The sequence below is a fragment of the Podarcis raffonei genome, chromosome 2 (assembly GCF_027172205.1).
Source record: "Podarcis raffonei isolate rPodRaf1 chromosome 2, rPodRaf1.pri, whole genome shotgun sequence".
In the NCBI taxonomy this organism is placed as follows: domain Eukaryota; kingdom Metazoa; phylum Chordata; class Lepidosauria; order Squamata; family Lacertidae; genus Podarcis; species Podarcis raffonei.
In genome coordinates this window covers 44,505,760-44,525,727 of record NC_070603.1, presented here as the reverse complement: position 1 = coordinate 44,525,727, position 19,968 = coordinate 44,505,760, and the positions used below count along the sequence as shown (strand labels likewise).

The following is a 19,968-nucleotide window of genomic DNA, read 5'->3' as shown; positions in this document are numbered from 1 at the left end:
TTGCAAGCAGATTCCTCTAATATACTGCACTGTTGTGTGTTATTTTCACCACAATATTCATTTTTATGCACACAGTCCCCTAATATATACCTTTTGGGAAAGATTGGTTGGCAAACTGCATATCAAAATCTGGCTAAGTGTGAATTTTGAAGGATAGATGTGTTCTGGCTCACTTACTGTTTCAGAAAGTGCAGATTTAATAGATTTGGCTTCAGATGAGACCTGAATCGAATTTCATCCCCATCCCTACAATGCACTGCCTTCAGTATATTATCTGGCGCAGGTCTTTCTGTCAACCAGGTAATGGCAAACACTTGTCTTCTAAATCACTGGTTCTCAACTAGTGGGTTGGGACCAGTAGCTTTTATTACCTACTCAGTGGGGAAAGCTCTTAGCAGTGCAGTAAAAGGGAGGCCTTTCATAACTTGTTGTACTCTATAGGGAGGGATGAACTTTTACAAGCTGTGGGTGAGAACCTCTCACTTAATGAAGCCCTTAAATATAGATATCGCCTTCTTCTAAAAAGCGCTATATGGCAACTGAGTTTAGAAGCTTTTTAATGCTTCCCAATTTCTCTTTTATTGAATGTGCTCTTTATGTGCTATTAAAAAGCATTCAAGCTTACATACATAATCAACAACATAATTTACTGTCATGAGGGTCTGTTGCTTGTTCTGTTTGAGCTCCTGTTGCCCTAGTGGTAGGCTTCAGAAATCCCTATCATAAATTACCTTTAGTCTTTGCTTAGTAGTACACTTCCAGCCAATGCAGCAATTGCCTTTTTGCATACATTTTTAAAAGAAAATTTTAAGTGTTTTTGCTTCTTTTTGTTCTTAAATTATATATCTGTTTGCTGCCCTGGGCTCCTTGGAGTGGAAAGGCAGGATATAAATTCAATAAACAAAATATGGAAGGGGTGGCGAACCTCTTTCAGGCCGAGGGCCATATTCCCTTCTAGGCCACCTTCCCTTCCAAGGGCCATTTGCCAGGGAGGGGCGCAGAAGCAAAAGTGAGAGCTAGCGGTTAGAGTGCTGGACCCAGGAGACCCAAGTTCAAATCCCCACTCACCCATGAAGCTCACTAAGTGACCTTGGGCCAGCCACTGCCTCTCAACCTAACCTACCTCACAGGATTGTTGTGGGGACTACATGAGGAGGGGGGGAGGAACCATGTAGATCACCTTGAGCTCATTGGAGAAAGAGGTGGGATATACAGTAAATGCAAGAAATAAAAAAAAAGTGGGCAGAGCAACAAATGTAAATTTTATCTTTGTATACAGTGGTACCTCAGTTTAAAGACGCTTCAGGTTACAGACTCCGCTAACCCAGAAATAGTACCTCAGGTTAAGAACTTTGCTTCAGGATGAGAACAGAAATTGTGCTCTGGCGGTGTGGCGGCAGCTGGAGGCCCCATTAGCTAAAGTGGTACCTCAGATTAAGAACAGTTTCAGGTTAAGAACGGACCTCCGGAACGAATTAAGTTCTTAACCAGAGGTACCACTGTATAAGCTAGTTTTACACCTCTCACACACCCCATTCTCTATCCCCCATGAAGGCAAGAAGAAAGCACGATTGAAGTCCAAGGACACGTTCCAGCCAAACAAAAAAACTCAAGTGGGGTGTTTGTGTACAAAAAGGACTGTTGAGGGATTTGGTCTGGGGAGAGGGCGTGTGGCCAAGGAGCAGAGTGTGGCTTGGAGAGAGTCCCAAGCGCTCTAGGGAGAAGCTGAATGGCTGCACTTCCCTGGCATAAAGTAAAAAAGGGTAATGCCTCACAGATTTTGAGCTATCATTCTTCCTCAGAAGTAGTTTAAAGAGATGCAAGAGCTGACAAAGACTGAATCTTTTTTTGTGGTGCACCCATTCTCAGATCTGCTGAGCCCTAATCAAAAATATAACACTGTAGTACGACCTACATCCCAATTTTTGCCTTTTGTAACTTCAGTCTAGATCAGGAATGTTGCACAAAAGGCTTAGAAGCTACTTAAAGGTAAAGGTAAAGGACCCCTGACAGTTAAGTCCAGTCGCGAACGACTCTGGGGTTGCAGCGCTCATCACGCTTTACTGGCCGAGGGAGCAGACGTTTGTCCGCAGTTTTTCCAGGTCATGTGGCTAGCATGACTAAGCCGCTTCTGGTGAAACCAAAGCAGCACATGGAAACGCCATTTACCTTCCCGCCAGAGTGGTACCTATTTATCTACTTGCACTTTGACGTGCTTTCGAACTGCTAGGTTGGCAGGAGCTGGGACTGAGCAACGGGAGCTCACCCCATCGTGGGGATTCGAACCACTGTTTTAGACCACAGCACCACCCGCGTCCCTTAGAAGCTATATAGGGTTCCCAATTTTATGGGCTCCCAACTTCGCCCACAGCATCCCTTACCACATTCCACACAAATTGCTGGATCAGCCTTGGGGCTGGGAGGTTGATATGTTTTGTGGGGCAAAAGGGCTAATGACTATCTGCAGCTACTAAGAATTACGTCCTGCTATATGCTGAAGTAGCATCTGTGGGTGAATGCTGAACCCTACTTAAGAGGAAGTAGAGAGTACCTGATTCTGTAGGTCAATGCAAAGCAAATTCCCTCCCCTTAAATATTAGACAGGTGCCATTTCTATTGTCTTTCTGGGACCTACTGAAACCTCCTTTTTTCAGCAATCCTTTCAGATCTTTCCCAGTCTGCATCTGGAGGGGTTTTTTTACATACGTTTTTAAGCAAACTTGTTGTTTGCTGCCCTGGGCTCCTCTGGGAGGAAGGGTGGGGTATACATTTAATAAATATAATAAATTATATATGCTATGCCTTTTAGTTTTAATTCAATAAATATTTTGAAGTGGTAATTTGACAGATCTGTTTTGACACGTTCTAACTTATTTCTGTTTTTAAATATGTAACTGAGATAGAATTGATGCGTCGGCACTGAATTCAGATGAAAATCATCACTCTCAGTGAGCAGCCATGGGCAACAGAGAGATGGTAAACTTGGTCTTCTCATTCATTTGATTTGGCCCCTCCAGCCCACATTATCTTGAGAAGCCATGATGGCTTTGTTATGGCATGGACTTTTGTAACTGTGACACCTTACTAGATGCATGAGGAAATTGCTTCAGATCCGAGATCAAGGAACCTTCATTCTCCAAAGATATTCTGAAAATCTCTGCAGTTCTTCAGTGCAAACTTTCCCAATATAAATGGGCCCTGACTGCCATTTCTGTTAAAAATAACTTAATGGGGAATTACTTACGAGATAGACAAGGGAGTGCCATCCACCCAGCGCCACTCCCCTTCCTTGACGGTATCACTCAGGCCAATCCAGAACACTTGCTGACCAGCAAGTTTTACCAGAAAACTCTATGTGGGGAAATAGAGAAGATTATGCCCAGTTGTTTATGTCTCAGTCACAAATATGAAAAACATATGAAGAGGAATTCAAAGTAGTTCTATATTTAGGGTAAGCATTTTGACTTGCCCAATGGAATGATCTCTGCCACTGCATGCTGTTCCAAGGGTTCCCCTGACCCTCCTGAGCCAATTTTGGGAGGCACAAGGGGAGGAGAGGGGGGACAGTCCTGTTGAGCATGTGGAAGTCCTTGCACAACGCTCTCACTGGCAGAATGCATTAGCTGAATCCTGCTCATGCTGTTTTCCTTGTCTTCAGGCATGTGCTACTTTGATTTATGGGTGGGCTACATAAGGAACCAAGGGGAAAAGCTTGCAGAGAATAAGGCTGGAATAGTAATTCCCATCATGCAGCACAGTGACATATTAGAGCACAAGTGGGGAACCTGCAGTCCTTCAGATGTGGTTGAACTCCAACTCCCGCTAGCTCAGTGGATGATGGGAGCTGGAGTCCTAACAAACTATGGAAGGCCACAGCTGAACAAAATCAAATCTATGAGATGGAAGAGACAATTTGCAGTACAAAGACCAAAGCACTTATGTTAAACTGCAGGTCCATGTAGAATGACTGGGCTCAAGGCTGGCGCTTGCATGAAGCAGAGTAAAGCAATTTGCCTCAGGTGGCTGATCTGACCTCCAACCCAGCCCTGCCTCCACTAGTGCGCCACTGCCAGCCCCACTACATCGCTGCTAGTGTGAGGGAGTGTGAGTGTAGTGGTTAAGAGCGGTGGACCCATAATCTGGTGAACCGGGTTCGCGTCCCCGCTCCTCCACATGCAGCTGCTGGGTGATCTTGGACTGGTCACACTTCTTTGAAGTCTCTCAGCCCCACTCACCTCACAGAGTGTTTGTTGTGGGGGAGGAAGGGAAAGGAGAATGTTAGCTGCTTTGAGACTCCTTCGGGTAGTGATAAAGTGGGATATCAAATCCAAACTCTTCTTCTTCTGCTGCTAGCACTGGCACAGCTTTGCCCACACCAGGCTTCCTCAAACTTGGCCCTCCAGATGTTTTGAGACTACAATTCCCATCATCCCTGACCACTGGTCCTGCTAGCTAGGGATCATAGGAGTTGTAGGCCAAAAACATCTGGAGGGCCGAGGTTGAGGAAGCCTGGCCCACACCATCACCACTGCCACCACAGTGCCCTCACCCTCACTGCTACATCGTGACGGCAGCACAGGGGGAGCTGCAGGCAAGGGTGCAATAGCATTGGCAAGGCTGGCAGCAGCACCAGCATGGAAGTGTGAGCAGGGAGGAGGCCTGGATCTGCAAGGGGGTGAGGGAGGCATTTTGTCTACAGCAGCAAAATGTCTCAGGCTGCCCCTGACTGAGCTAGCGAATACATGAACCATGGTTCCCACTTGTCTCAGTAAAAGAAGACAAGGAAAGCAGAACACTTACCTGTTCCGCCTGGATGTTAATAACCACCAAGTGAGCTCCTTCTTTCACACAAGATTGCTTGGCAGCCAACCACGGTCCTTTTGATGTTGAAAAGAAGTAGCAGTGTTTTTTAAATAGCACCCAGTTCTCTGGGCAGCCAGTGCACAACTCCTCTGGAAGAGTAAAAGTATTCAAGTAAGAAACAGTACTGGATCGCTCACACGGTAGAGAATCTTTGGAAGTGAGTTGATTTTCCTTTCTTCGCCTTCATCTTGCTGTTGTTATTGATTCATATAGTGCCATCAACGTACATGGCTGTGTACAGATTTAAAATAAAAAATTCTACCCCAAAGGGTGCACAATCCAAAACAACAAATAAACAATACAGTACAATAAAAAAAATAATCAATGGATTAAAATGCATAATTCACAAGCCATCACATTGGGTATAATAAAACTAACTAGCCAAACCCAAAGGCCTCAGGGAAAAAAAGATTTTAAAAGAGATTTAAACATACAAACTGAGAGGGCAGCCCACGAATGTTCCAAAAGATTATTCCAAGCAGCAAGAGAAAAAGGACAAAGACTCAACAAAGAGCAAGGAACCCTTGGATGAGTAAGAAGCATGGAATCAGAAGAACGAAGTGAGCAACCAGGCAAAGGCAGAGCTAGCTGCTCCAGCACCTGGAGTGGCGCACATCATAGCTGTCAACTTTTCCCTTTTTTTAAAGGGAAATCCTATTCAGAATTTCCCTTAAAAAAAAGGGTAAACATTTGCAGCTATGGCGCACGTGCTGTGCACCCAGGGGCGGGGCTAGCGATGTCACCCCCCCCAGGGATGACACCCAGGGCAGACCGCAACCACCGCATCCCCTTCCTCCCCCAATGCAACTAGGTCCATAGAGGAGCACTGAGGCCAAGAGATGGGAAAGAGGTTGACCACAAAGAGCTTTAAAAGTAAAAACGAGAAGCTTATCAAGTATTCTAGAGTTAACAGACAGCCAATGAAGTGACTGCGAGAGAGGAGAAACATAATCCAATCAAATCACCAAGAAAATCATCTTTGCTGTAGCATTTTAAGACTTTTTATAGTAGTAGAGTCTGTGCCCCTCACTTGCTTCACTCACCAGCCCCACCTACCGTCTCCCCAAACTCCCCACGCCTAGACTTTGCATATAAAAAGCCCTCACCAAACCCACCTCCCCACACTAACTCCTTTGCTCACCAACTGTGTCTATCCCCTCACCGACACCCCCACGCCTCCTTACCAACTCACCTCAGGCCCTAGATGTCACCCCCCAAAAAAATTCCCTCCAACTGTTGCTAGTAAAATAAACAATAAACAGCCCAGTGGGGGAGCACCATGGCAAGGATGCGAGAAATGGCAGTCAGGGAATCTGTGGCCCCCGCCACCTTACCTGGGTCTGCTCTTCAACCACAAATGGTGGCAGCAGTGGCAGCAGATTATCTGGCTAGCTGGCCACTGCTGTCTCCTTCCTGTGCTGTTCCACCGAGAAGCTACTAGATTTTCTGATCCTATCATAGGTATTTGAATGGTCTCACCTGTGAAGCTACGATACTCTTCCAGCAACTGTATCACATCTTTGGCCATTCTGCCAGTCAGCCTTTTCAACTCAGTCACTTCGTCCAGCACAGAGGGAGTCAATTTTCCTTCTGCTTTCAACTCAGCTAAGGAACAAAAAAAGATAATCAGCAGGTGCATTTCACTGGGGTCTCTCAGGATATCCTTCCAAGAAGCTAACAGACAGGTGCCTCCCTTCCTTCATTGATATTTTTCATGTTTAGGGCATGTATATAAATTATAATTCAATATTGGTTACGCCTATGCCTATATTTACACTATATGCACTATATTTTTCCCCATTTGTTCAGGCACGTCAACACGAGTCTCGCAATCCTGCAATTATTGTTATAATTGAACTTGTTAGTCTTCAAGTGACTTCCAACACATTTAGAAACATAAGCATAAGAAACATACACCATTAACAAATTCGTACACACTCCACAACAGTCACAAGCTGATGTTTTTACCTCATACATCTTTTACCTGATTGTTTTTGGAATTTATATCTCATTCTTCCACGATTCTCCCAATAATGACTTATAGTGCAACGAAAACAACAATAAAGGAATAAAACACAAAGGAAAAATACTAAAAGAACCATTGAAGAACAGCCAAACCACAGATAAATAAAGAAATAAAAAACAGATAATGGTGTGCTAACATTTGATGACTTCTACAGAGTACTTTATGGTGAAATCCAATGTCTTATAAGAAGGAAGTCTACTGAGTTCAGCAAGACTCAGCCAAGGGAAGTGGGTATAGAATGGCTATCTGGTACATGTTTACTCAGGTGTTAGTCTCACTGTGCTAAAGGCAGCTTATTTCCAAGTAGTAATATTGTTGGCATTTTTATCCCAGCTTTCCATCACTCAGTGTTCTATGGAGCTTACAGAAAACCATAAATACTATTATTAGGACTTACATTATATTCCTTCCTCCTCCTGGGGAAATACAGAGCAAGATGATGAGGTCTACAAGATCACATAATGCCCATATAAGATGGCCAGGAGAGAAAGAGGACAGGTCTCATGCATCTTTGATAGTTGTAGAAGAAGGAAGATGACAAGGTACCCCTTACTGAAATTTTTTATTTTTTTATTTATTATAAATTTATTCAATTTATATACCGCCCTACCCCGCAGGTCTCAGGGCGGGTCATAGGATAAAATCACAATATAAAAACACAGAATACATAATCAAAATAAAACCAGAAACAACCAAATAACCCCTTGCCCCCCAAAAAACCCACATTTTAAAAGGGCATTGGATGACAATCAACCAAAGGCCTGATTAAAGAGGAATGCTTTTGCCTGGCACCTAAAGGTATACAATGAAGGCACCAGGCAAACCTTTCTGGGGAGAGCATACCACAAGCGGGGACCCACTGAAAAAAAGGCCCGTTCTCGTGTTGCCACCCTCTGGACCTGTTCTACACTACTATTAAATGTGTAGGAGCCCTTTCCCCATTTTCACCTAAGCACCCTATACCTATAGTCTCCTACAACATTTGCTGGCTATGTATCTTCTGATCATATCATATGCACTTGAACAATATCAGTGTATGATGCCTCTCACATGTGCAAGTGTGCAACTTACCTATTCCTTGTGCTACATCTTTGGCAATTCTGCCATTTTCCCTTTCCAATTCAACCAGCTCTTCTAGCACTGAGGGCACGGAATTCTGGTTTCCCATTACAGCAGCTAAGGAACAGAAAATGCCGAACAAATTAGTGTCAGTTTCTTTCTCTGAGGATTTGACGCGGAGGCAGCAGGTCTCCTGCCCTGCTTAGGAGTGTTACATATGTGACTTTGAACTCGGCTATACAGCTGCAAATAAAACTTTTTAAGTGTTATGTAAATTGCAATATACAAATGTGACACTAGATGGTGATGGTGAGCCATGGCAAATTCAATATATTTTTTCAAAACCTTTTTTTAAGCATCTTCACAGCGTTTTTCATATGTGTGTAGATTCCACCCTAGTCTCCACCTATGCTCTGCTTGTATATTTGTAAATAAACCCATAATTCTACCCCCAAAATGGCAAAAGTTTAAAATTATCTGTCCTCAAAAAGCAAGACAATCCGAGATAGAGTTGCCCTGGGGCTTCTCACTATTTGGGGAAGTAGGAGTGCCTAACAATAGCACAGGATCATTAACAGTATCATTGCATGATGCTCCTCACCTGTAATGTTGTATAACTCTCCCATCACTTGTGCTACATCTTGGGCAATTCGTCCAGTCTTATTTTTCAGCTCAGCCAGTTCTTCTAGCACAGAGGGCACTGAATTCCTGCTTTCCAATACAGCAACTAAGGAACAGAAAATGCTAAAAGAATTAGCAGCTGAATTTCATAGTGACACCTCAGGATATCCTTCCCAGCAGCTGGCCTGACATATTGCCCTCTTTCTTTCTTTCTTTCCTTCATGCATGCTGATACCTTTGCTCATATTTAAGGCTTGTACATAGTGCCCTCCATATTGGATTACCAACTTCAACAGCCATTTGCCAGGGTGATGGGAGCTGTAGTCCAACAATATCTCAAAGGTACCACATGGGCTATCCCTGTTTTATAGAACTGGATATCCCATACCCTACACTAACCTCAATTTTTTTTAGTTAGTTCAAGCAAATGAAGTGGAGCCCTATACTACTACAGATTCTCTTTCTTCATACAATTACTACATATTAGTCTTCTACATTCCAAATGATCCTCTGTTCTGTGCGCTTACTTATATAGATACAAGGGCAAGGCAACAGGCTTTATCATATGACTGGTTTACCCAAGGCCATTTCGAGGTCAAATACTCCAGCTTCATCCTAGGACAGGAATGACAATACAGTGGTACCTCGGGTTAAGTACTTAATTCGTTCCGGAGGTCCGTTCTTAACCTGAAACTGTTCTTAACCTGAAGTACCACATTAGCTAATGGGGCCTCCCGCTGCTGCCGTGCCGGAGCACGATTTCTGTTCTCATCCTGAAGCAAAGTTCTTAACCTGAAGCACTATTTCTGGGTTAGCGGAGTCTGTAACCTGAAGCATATGTAACCCGAGGTACCACTGTATATGCAATCTCATACCATGATGCAATGAACAAGTTTATGTTATTCTTGCCATTTGTGGAATTTGTGGGATGCTCTCCCCATCATTATATATCTTTGGGTGCCAGTCAAAAACTTTCCTCTATAACCAGGCCTTTGGCCTTTAACTATCTGTGGCCTTTTAGAAGAAGTTGGGATGTTTTTGATTTATTTCTTTTTCCTCTTGGTTTTAATGTATTTTGTGGGAGGGGAGTTGCATTGTTTGTTTGTTTGTTTGTTTGTTTGTTTGTTTGTTTGTTTTGGTTGTTGGAAGTTGCTTTGGGTTGCCTTGTGCAAGATAAAGTAACTAACAAATGTGAGAAATAAGTAAATAAATCTTACAATTAACTCAGGGCTAGAGGTTTGGAAGCGGCTGCACTAAGGCTCACAATCCTATATTTTGCTTACTTGGGGATAAGACCCACTGAACTCAACAGGGTCTACAACTGAACAGACATGTATAAGACTGGAATGTTGAGTGTTCAGGTGGGCAGTGGCAACAGTCATGCTGAGGTCTTCTTGGGCCAACAGCATAATTCCTGAAGCATCCTGGTCCACCAGCTGTTCTGAGGCATCAGATCAAGATCTGTATTTTAAAATGAGCTTAAAAAATATATTTGCAAATGTTTGTATCTCTCATGCCAGGCAGAAGACCAGCTGGGTTTGGCATATGTTTATCTTCCTGGACAAGGGCCCCCTGATTTATAGCAGGAGCCAAAATTCTCAAAGTTGTAAAAAGAAAATTACAGGCTGGGAGCAAAAGGTCACACTGACCATACAAATTACAGAATACAATCAAGTTGCAAAAGCACTCATTGTTTAACAAATAATAATACCATGTGTCTTCCATTAGAGACTTGAGCCAAAGGTTAAAGGGTAAATTGAAGAAGTTGCTTTTAGAAAAAGCAGTTGGCCAGGAAAAGGGGGGTTGCTTTGGAAAGTGTTCTTACTAAGTTTCCTTCTAAAAAGCTATATATGTTAATGTATGAAATATATTGGCTTAAATGTAATTATGCAAAGGATTTAGAAAGTAAGAAATGTTAGATTCTTATGTTAGATTCTTATTTCATAGAATCATAGAATCATATAGTTGGAAGAGGCCACAGGGGCCATCGAACCCAGCCCCCTGCCAAGCAGGAAACACCATCAGAGCACTCCTGACATATGGTTGTCAGGCCTCTGCTTAAAGACCTCCAAAGAAGGAGATCTTTCATTGATGATGCGTGAGAATGTGAACCCAAGATCTCTGACCTCTGTTTAAAATAAAAATTTAAAACCATTAGCCATCTGTTTTGGAGGGCAATAGGGCAAGGAGGGCAAGAGGTGAGCTGGTAATTAAGGTGCCTTGTTGAGGCAAATGTAAGATATATGACTATTTATTTGCCATTTATAGATAGAAGGAAATATAGCTCTTTGTCTCCCATAAAAGGTAATAGGAAATGGGTGTATCTTTTATGATTGGTTCTAGCAAACAGCCAATAGGAATTTCAACCAGGCTGATTGGACAGAGGCAGCCAAAGGAGGAGCAAGGGGGCTGGGCTGAGGGAATATAAGTGCTGGCCATCAGGGCTGGAAAGGCAGAGCTTTGGTAACCATATACCACTGTGTCTCTCATTTATTTGTCTGACAAATAAATTATTATTTTAATTTCTCTATTGCTGCGTTGAATATTTCATTCCAGCTAAGCGTTAACCACAAGCAGGGTGCTACAGTTCCTCATTTTTACAAAGAGGGGTGTGATTATTCCAAGTACTGCAACTACAGTTAACAATAGTCCCTCTGAGGGCACCAAGTTCTCACCATCACCCCAGCATCTCTTTTTGGAATATCTCCTGGTTTGTTTTTAGCCAGGCACCACCTGGAGGCACTGGACTGCCTCTTACCTGCAGATTTCTTGGACTCTTCTTGGAGCAACATAATATTTGTATTGATTCCAAACACTTCCTTTGACACTGCAGGTAACAAATGAAGTGTTATTTAGAATGAAACAGGGCACTTTCCACAGACCAATTCTCCTGTCCGTCCCCAATGAAAAGAATGAGAGCAGCACAAATGTATAGTAGTACTGGTTACAATTGACACATGTATAACATGTTCGTCTGTTCAAAGTACTTCAAGTGCATCTAGTTGTCATCCCTTGTAACAATCCTGCAAGGGGAATGAAATATACTCCTGATTTTTCCTGTAGTGATTTCATACTCTTTATTGCAGCTTGTAAAACAGTGATTGAATTACCTCCCCCCCATACCTCAGGCTTTTATAAACATTACTTACACAATGAGTCCCATCTGATTGGCTGATTCTGCTTCCCCCCTGGAGCCTGATTGGTCTTTTCCTGCAGGCCAATCAGTTGTTGCGTTCTAGGATCCTACTTGCCTATTCTTCTAGGATCCAAGCTTAGTACATAACAAGGAGTCAATATTATTATCCCCAATGTTGCAGATAAGGAGTCTGAGGCTGAGAGAGATTGGCTTCCCTAAGGCCTCCTAGGCTGCGTATGGACCATACATTGAAAGCACCTTATTTCCCCCAAATAATTGAAGCTCGGGGGAGGTATTACAGTTCCCAAGTGTATTTGGGGGGCGTGTTTTAAATGTATGGTGTGTATGCAGTCCTAGTGAGTTCATGACAGAGGCAACATTCAAACTGGAGACTTCCTGATTTGTAGCTCAGTCTCTTAGCCACCACATGAAACCAGTAGTTGTGCTGTTGCACATTCCACATTTATTTTAATGAGGCTTGTCCAGGAGAAATTCAGTGCACTTTGTCCATAGCCTTTTGTGATAGCACAGGAAATTCTGTTTTATGATTCAGAATAAAGCCTCTTTAATCTGATTATTTTGGTATAAACTTCCCCAATCTAGTTTGAATCAGCATGATCGTGCTATTCTGCAGCTGAAATCTGCCTTTGTAAAAACAGTCATATGCAAATAAAAGACCCATATATTTGAAGCCTCCCACAAAATTCCCCGCAGTGTCATACTCACCTCTGATTTTTCAGTATTACCAAGATGTGTGTTATCAACCATAAAATCTAACAATGCAAGCCACCCCACGAGTTCTAAAAAAAGGGGACTAGAACTCGTTCCAAGGATTTCCGTCTTTACTAGGGTGTAAAAGATACAATAGCAGAAGAACTTACTCAAAGAGAACATCTGTGACCATTGAGTGTTCCTCCTGCTGTTATCTTCGAACATAGCTGAGTCTAAACACAAGAATAATATTTCAGTTTGGTCACATATTTTGGCCTGTGAGCACACACACATTCTGTAAGGAACTCAAATTCAGCTATAAAGTAATCATGTAATAATCTCCATGGTGTTCAAAACGTTTCTTCCAGGGCAACAAAGATATGTTGTTTTGTTATACTACTTTAATTACACAGTAGGTATGGGCACTGACTACAAATCTGGTTCTGGTCTGCTTCAGTGCTTTTGTGTGGGGGGAAAGAGATGTACCCCTAGGTAAGAAACCAGCCAAAGTTCAGACAAATAGGTCAAGGGGCTTTTGTGCTAGGCATCTTTAAAGTTGGTTTGGGAGGGAAAGGGGATTTGTGGGCAATAACTTTATTATGAAAATAGAATACATTGTAGAAATGCCTCTAGGAAAGGAGCCTGCAAAATACCAAAACAGGGAGCTATATGAAGAGAATGCCTTTAGGCTTGTGTTCTGTTCAACCAGCTCCAAAACTCACGAAAATTAAGCGCAAATCTGACTTGAAAGGACTGGAAGTATAAGCATGTGGCACAGAAACAAAAGGTCTTAAGTGTCCAGCACTTCCCAAGCAATCAGCACTGGCAGAACTAGCAAAGAGCACAGAGCAGATGAAAACAAGGTGATATATTACAACAACATTCAAAGCGATGTGATTAGAGATCCCTGATAAAATCATACCCTCTCATTAGAACAGGCATGGGGAATTGCCTCTGGCCAGTGGGCCAGATCATTATCTCACCCACCCACCTGTCAGTCACCTGATATTACAATGACATCAGGCAGTAGTGGCTGGCAGGACAGCTTGGGCTGAGCTGAGTTGCTGTCCCAGTTTCATCACAACACCATGTATCTCTGCTGCTTACTGGAAAGAGAGAGAGAAGTGTGGGAAGCTGAGCACATGGTGGCATTCCACCACTGCACTGCACCACAGTGAGCTCTCTGCACATCATCCCTCCCCCGCTTGATAAACAGCAGTGATGTGCAGCTGACCTCATGGGTTCATCTCTATGAAGGTAGTGTTAAGGGAAAGGGAGACACAATCACACATTTTACTCTGGATTAATTCTATGGAAATCGCTTCCACGCTATAGATCCATAGTCACAATCACGATTCATTTCCAGAAGTGTTAGTCTGCGCAGCAAAAGCCACAATTACAACAACAGCAAAAAGATTTGTGTGGCACCTTGCATCTGGTGAAGGGGACAGGAGTCCATAAAACCTATGCAATAATAAATGTGTTTGTCTTTAAGGTGCCATAACCCATCATCAAAATCCACCTTCACATTCAGCATCGTTAAAACATCAACACTTCTTCTATTAGAAAAACAAGGTAGCAGGAGGCTAGTGTCCTCTCACAGGAATGGCATTTCTTCTTTCGGAAAGACTTACCATTTCTGAGGCTCCGAGTGAGAAGGGCTATGCAACACACAAGGCCAATGCCCAATATGGCACAGCAGATGATAACAGGATTCCTTCGGATGAACTGGGGGCTACGGAAACCTGTGAAAGATAAGGGAAACAAATAAGAATCAGCAATGGAGAAGAAGTGGAAGCTGAGGGCAGCAGGCAGGCGGGCAGGCAGAAAGGACAGTTTTGGATTATAGCTTAATAGACATCAGCATCTTTCAAAGTTGGCAATGTCATCACTGCAGTTTACCAGGAAGGTGGGGACAAGGTGGCAGAGAGGTCAGTGCAGTGTGGATGCCCTAGTAAGGGAACCTTACTCGGTTGAAAATGCTTGCTTTAGGCAGAGGAACCAAAGTTAACTTTTACTGACTGCTATAGAGGTCATATAACTGCATACCCCTAGTAGTCAAAGTTATTTATATGATGTAACTAAACCCCCAGTTGTCCAAATAAGAAGAGAGTGCCCTTCTTCCCCTTAAAGTTAGCACACTGTTGTCAAAAACTGGAGGATGTGACAATCCAAAACATAAATCTCAAATCCGTAAGAATCGCCCTCACCCCTATCCTGAATGAAAAATGTTACATTTGAAGAATGAGAAAAGGAAGCAAATGTAAAATTATGTGGATGCCCAAAAGGTATCTGGCAAGCTGCAATAAGAGATATGTCCAAATTCTGACAAGAGTAACACTGAAGGGACTCTGAGCTTTGAAGCAAAATTGCAATTTGTTGCTTGAGGGCCAAATAGAGTGCTTGACTAGTGGATCTGGACTGGTATCCCAGGCCAAGCTGCTTTTGTTATGCCACCAAAGCCAAATGCAGAGTGAATGAGGGCAAAACTAAATACATAGCAGGCAGCTATGTACCTTGTTTTCCCTTAACTAATTGCATTGACAGAGGGGCCCAAGTCTCACAGTGAAGGCAGCGCATGGGGAAGACAGGCAAATCTCTTCACTTCCCAGTGAGAGCAGAATGGAGATCATTCCCTGCTCTCCCTGGTGGAGCTAGAACCCCTAGGAGAAAGATCTCCATTGACATCAATAGGGATTTCCCCTCCTAACACTGTTAGCCGGCTGACTGGGATGTGGGTGGTGGAATCTCCATTCTGAAAGGTTCCTTCACAGTGAGAATTGGGCTGCTCTATCCCTGTAATTAGTTAAGGAAAAGCCAGATGTATGGCTGCCTGTTATGTATTTAAATGCACATTTAGCTTTTCCCTCAGGAAAATGTTACCAGTGTATGTTTTTCCTTCTCTATGACATCAGTGTGAGTCAATCCTTTATATGACTGATTAATTAAATTAATTATTTTAACAATTATTTATTATTTCATAATTAATTATTTTAGTGCCAACCTCCTTAACATTTCTTCCACGCCCAGCTTATCTGTCATACCTCTCTTCCCAGGGAAATAGTTCTGCTCCTCCATTGACAATTCCTCTTGCCTTGAAGATGATGCTTCCATCTCCTCAGCTGCGCAGGAACCTTTGTCAATACCTTATATACCAATTCCCCTGGGACAGCCGCTGTAGTCTTAATTACAGCAAACACATGGGAGGAAAAAAGATTTCTGTGGCACCTTAAAAGAGTAATAGATTTGTTGTGGCATGACCTTCCACGTACTAGAGACGCTTCATCAGATGTCTTTTATACCGAGGAACTGTTGGTGTTTCAATGCACATGTGACTAACTCAAGATTTAATCCCACTTCCCATATTCAATTTTGTAAGGCTAGGAGTTTGGGCTATGAGAGTCTGTGCTCTGAGTAGGCTTGCTAAGATGTATAAGACTGAATAAGTGCTGGAGTTGCAATGAGGTCGCCGGTGTGGTTTTTTCATGTGTAGTGGACCTGTAAAAGGGTGAAAGAGTATTGGGAAATAAATTTATAATGAACTGAAAAAAATGTTTAAAAGCACTTTTCCAAAAAAACAACAACCAGAGTCCTTTTTGTTGGGGATAATTCAGACGGAAATTACCAGATGTCAAAAAAGGATATTTATGAATGCCACTACCATGGCCTGTGTTTCATTAGCCCAAAAATGGAAAACGAGTGACGTCCCAAAGCAAGCAAGCACACAGGTCACCTTTGTCACAGTCAGGACGCGTATGCCCTGGCCAGGCCTGCGCCCAATTTGTTTTTGTAGAATCTTGTTTGATCTCAGTAATCAAAATTATATTATCAACATATACAAGCAGAAAAGTTGTTTTCCTTCATTTGCAAGGAATCGTACAAAACAAAGTGGCACTAATAAAGAAAAGTTCCAGGGTGGCAACAGAAAGCAAACTAAAAATGCTTTTGCAGTTCATCAAAACTATCCAACAATATCAAGTTATAGGAAAACTGCTACTATTAACAGTAATACTTCTAGTTGGTTAATTGGTTTGGCAACTTCCACGCACGTGATATGTGATGCTAATTACTTCCCCAAAGAGTTAAATGTGCAAGCTGGATTTCGAAGGGGCAGAGGAACCAGAGACCAAATTGCAAACATGCGCTGGATTATGGAGAAAGCTAGAGAGTTCCAGAAAGACATCTACTTCTGCTTCATTGACTATGCAAAAGCCTTTGACTGTGTCGACCACAGCAAACTATGGCAAGTTCTTAAAGAAATGGGAGTGCCTGATCACCTCATCTGTCTCCTGAGAAATCTCTATGTGGGACAAGAAGCTACAGTTAGAACTGGATATGGAACAACTGATTGGTTCAAAATTGGGAAAGGAGTACGGCAAGGCTGTATATTGTCTCCCTGCTTATTTAACTTATATGCAGAATTCATCACGCGAAAGGCTGGACTGGATGAATCCCAAACTGGAATTAAGATTGCTGGAAGAAATATCAACAACCTCAGATATGCAGATGACACAACCTTGATGGCAGAAAGTGAGGAGGAATTAAAGAACCTTTTAATGAGGGTGAAAGAGGAGAGCGCAAAATATGGTCTGAAGCTCAACATCAAAAAAACGAAGATCATGGCCACTGGTCCCATCACCTCCTGGCAAATAGAAGGGGAAGAAATGGAGGCAGTGAGAGATTTTACTTTCTTGGGCTCCATGATCACTGCAGATGGTGACAGCAGTCACAAAATTAAAAGACGCCTGCTCCTTGGGAGAAAGGCGATGGCAAACCTAGATAGTATCTTAAAAAGCAGAGACATCACCTTGCCAACAAAGGTCCGTATAGTTAAAGCCATGGTTTTCCCAGTAGTGATGTATGGAAGTGAGAGCTGGACCATAAAGAAGGCTGATCGCCGAAGAATTGATGCTTTTGAATTATGGTGCTGGAGGAGACTCTTGAGAGTCCCATGGACTGCCAGAAGACCAAACGTATCCATTCTTCAGGAAATCAGCCCTGAGTGCTCACTGGAAGGACAGGTCCTGAAGCTGAGACTCCAATACTTTGGCCACCTCATGAGAAGAGAAGACTCCCTGGAAAAGACCCTGATGTTGGGAAAGATTGAGGGCACAAGGAGAAGGGGACGACAGAGGATGAGATGGTTGGACGGTGTTCTCGAAGCTACAAACATGAGTCTGGCCAAACTGTGGGAGGCAGTGGAAGACAGGAGTGCCTGGTGTGCTCTGGTCCATGGGGTCACGAAGAGTCGGACACGACTAAACGACTAAACAACAACAAATCAGAGGCAGCTACAGTTGCAAATGGCAACAAAATATCTGTGAAAGGAAGGGGAGCAGGTTTGCTCAAGTGCATTGCAGGTAGAAATACTGTCTGTAATGAAGTGAAAACAATAGTTTACTTGCTCAAATTAACAAGTAAGAAAGTTTTGAGAATTTAAATTCTAGATTAAAATTGATTACTTAATTGAAAAGGGGATTGTAAGAAAAACACTGGAGCCTAATTTGAATAGTAGAGTGCCTGGTATCTGGTGGGCAATCTCATCCTTTATTTTCACACTGTGGCTGCAGACCAAATCACCTGCCAGGAGAGTTATGAGATTCAGGTGAGGGTCAGGTGCCTTGTCAATCCCAGCCGGTATATAAGAGGACGACCGCCCTGGCTCATATTGAAATTTCAGCTCCGGTCGTCCGAGCTGATATGGCTCATCTTCCTTTGAGCCCAGCAGAGCATTAAAACAACAAAGTCCACAACGGAAGAATGAGGCAGGTATGGGCTACATTGCTGTGCTTTATTCCTAAGCTATGCAAAGAGCAAAGAAATATACATGTTCTCTCTATGAGAAGCAGAGAGCAGCTGAACAAAGAAAACGAAAGAACAAAGGAAACAGGAAACCAGTAACGTCACATCCCATCTCCCTTTCCCATGAGAATCCAACAGTATCTGGACTCTCTGGAATGTAAACAGTCCTGTGACTGCAAGCAGCTGCTCAGTGAGAAACAGAAACTAACACAGTCTTTTGGGACAAATGTAGCTTCCACTTTTGCTGGGTCATTATGGGGTATTAGGAACTTATATGGAATTTTCTGCTGATGCCTGCAGCCCCAATGGCACAAAACTTGCTGATGCATCCCTTGACCTTAGCAGCAGTATATGTGAAGAGTGCACTGTTAGTTAGATGGATGCAAGAGGAACAGAATATATTTGACTGATGGATAGTTGTGGCAATCACTTCTACTTGACCAAAGACCCACCCATGTCCAACATTCTGCTTCCCACAAGACGCCTATGAAAGACTCTCAAGCAATCAAGCACAGACTCTCTCTCTCTATATATATTTATTAAATTTTCTGTCTTACAATTTAGAATACTCATATAAACAACCTTAAAATATCAGTGACTTCCCTCCTTCTCCTTCCATGGTTCGTTTTGCATCACATAAATCCCTGCATATTTTACATAAACTTAAACCATTCAGTATTCCATTATTACATCATTCAAAACTTATTTACACTTGAATTTATCTTAATGCTGCCAACATTTTCAGGGGTACACAATTTTGCTCCACATATTCAATAAACATTTTCCAATCTTCTTTAAACATATGTTTGTTCTTCTTGTTCTCTTATTCTATGTTAGGTCCACAAGCTGTGCATATTCCATCAGTTTAAGTTGCCATTCTTCTTTAGTTGGGACTTTGCTCATTTTCCATTTGGGGGGCTAACAAAACAAGGGCTGCAGTAGTGGCATACATAAATAACCTTTTTTGACACCTGGGAATTTCCGTCTGAATTATCCCCAACAAAAAGGGCTCTGGTTGTTGTTTTTGGAAAAGCACTTTTAAACATTTTTTTCCCAATTCATTATGAATTATTTCCCAATACTCTTTTACTCTTTTACAGGCCCACCACATATGATAGAAGGTACCCTCAGTCTCACTGTATCTCCAGCAGTATATGATTTTGATAAGTGTTGAACCTTTTCCCCCCAAGAGGCTTATGTGTGCTCCTTTGCTTAGGGAGCTATGTGGCTGCTGCATAGTGTATTCTTTTTTGTTCCTTTGCATGTTTTGCTCATAACACACACAAACTAGTGGTTGTGAGGAGCATTTGAACTCCTGCCTGGAGGGATGCTTGGGAATTGACAGTAGTGGTGTCTCTGCTGGCTGTGCCACCTTGGTGCTGATGGAGTTGGGACACTGTCGCTTTGTCTCGCATGTTGTGGATTTGCATTGATGCAGGGTTGTGCTAGAGGGGTCTCCCCATCACTCTGAGTTCATTGGCTACCCCCCCCCCCATGTCAGCAGTATGTGGGCAGCATCACTGGCACAATCCCTAATTGGTGGGTACTGACAGAGTTTAAGTGTATTTGCCATTTTCCTTGGGTTTTCTAATTGTAGGTGTTTCCCCTCCCAGGCTGAGCTCACACTGGATATAGCATAATACATCTATTCAGCATTGCAAGGCGAAACTAATTGTGCATATCTCTTATTTAAACTGATAAAAGTGGTGCAAGATAATAATACAATACTGACAATCAATGCCATTGATCA

At 42.7% G+C, this 19,968-nt stretch overlaps 1 protein-coding gene across 1 annotated transcript in view; it reads right to left on the bottom strand.

The window, feature by feature from the left end:
- Positions 1-15,530, bottom strand: part of LOC128403609 (low affinity immunoglobulin epsilon Fc receptor-like) — a 28,018-nt gene extending 12,488 nt beyond the window's left edge. Inside the window, exons 1-9 of the mRNA XM_053368533.1 lie at positions 15,421-15,530; positions 14,051-14,214; positions 12,587-12,649; positions 11,328-11,396; positions 8,550-8,675; positions 7,961-8,065; positions 6,343-6,468; positions 4,801-4,952; positions 3,245-3,351 (exon numbers count right to left, since the gene is read on the bottom strand). Of these exons, the coding sequence (XP_053224508.1) occupies positions 3,245-3,351; positions 4,801-4,952; positions 6,343-6,468; positions 7,961-8,065; positions 8,550-8,675; positions 11,328-11,396; positions 12,587-12,649; positions 14,051-14,214; positions 15,421-15,530 (1,022 nt within the window). The remainder of the gene's footprint in view (positions 1-3,244; positions 3,352-4,800; positions 4,953-6,342; positions 6,469-7,960; positions 8,066-8,549; positions 8,676-11,327; positions 11,397-12,586; positions 12,650-14,050; positions 14,215-15,420) is intronic.
- Between the last annotated feature and the right edge of the window lie 4,438 nt (positions 15,531-19,968).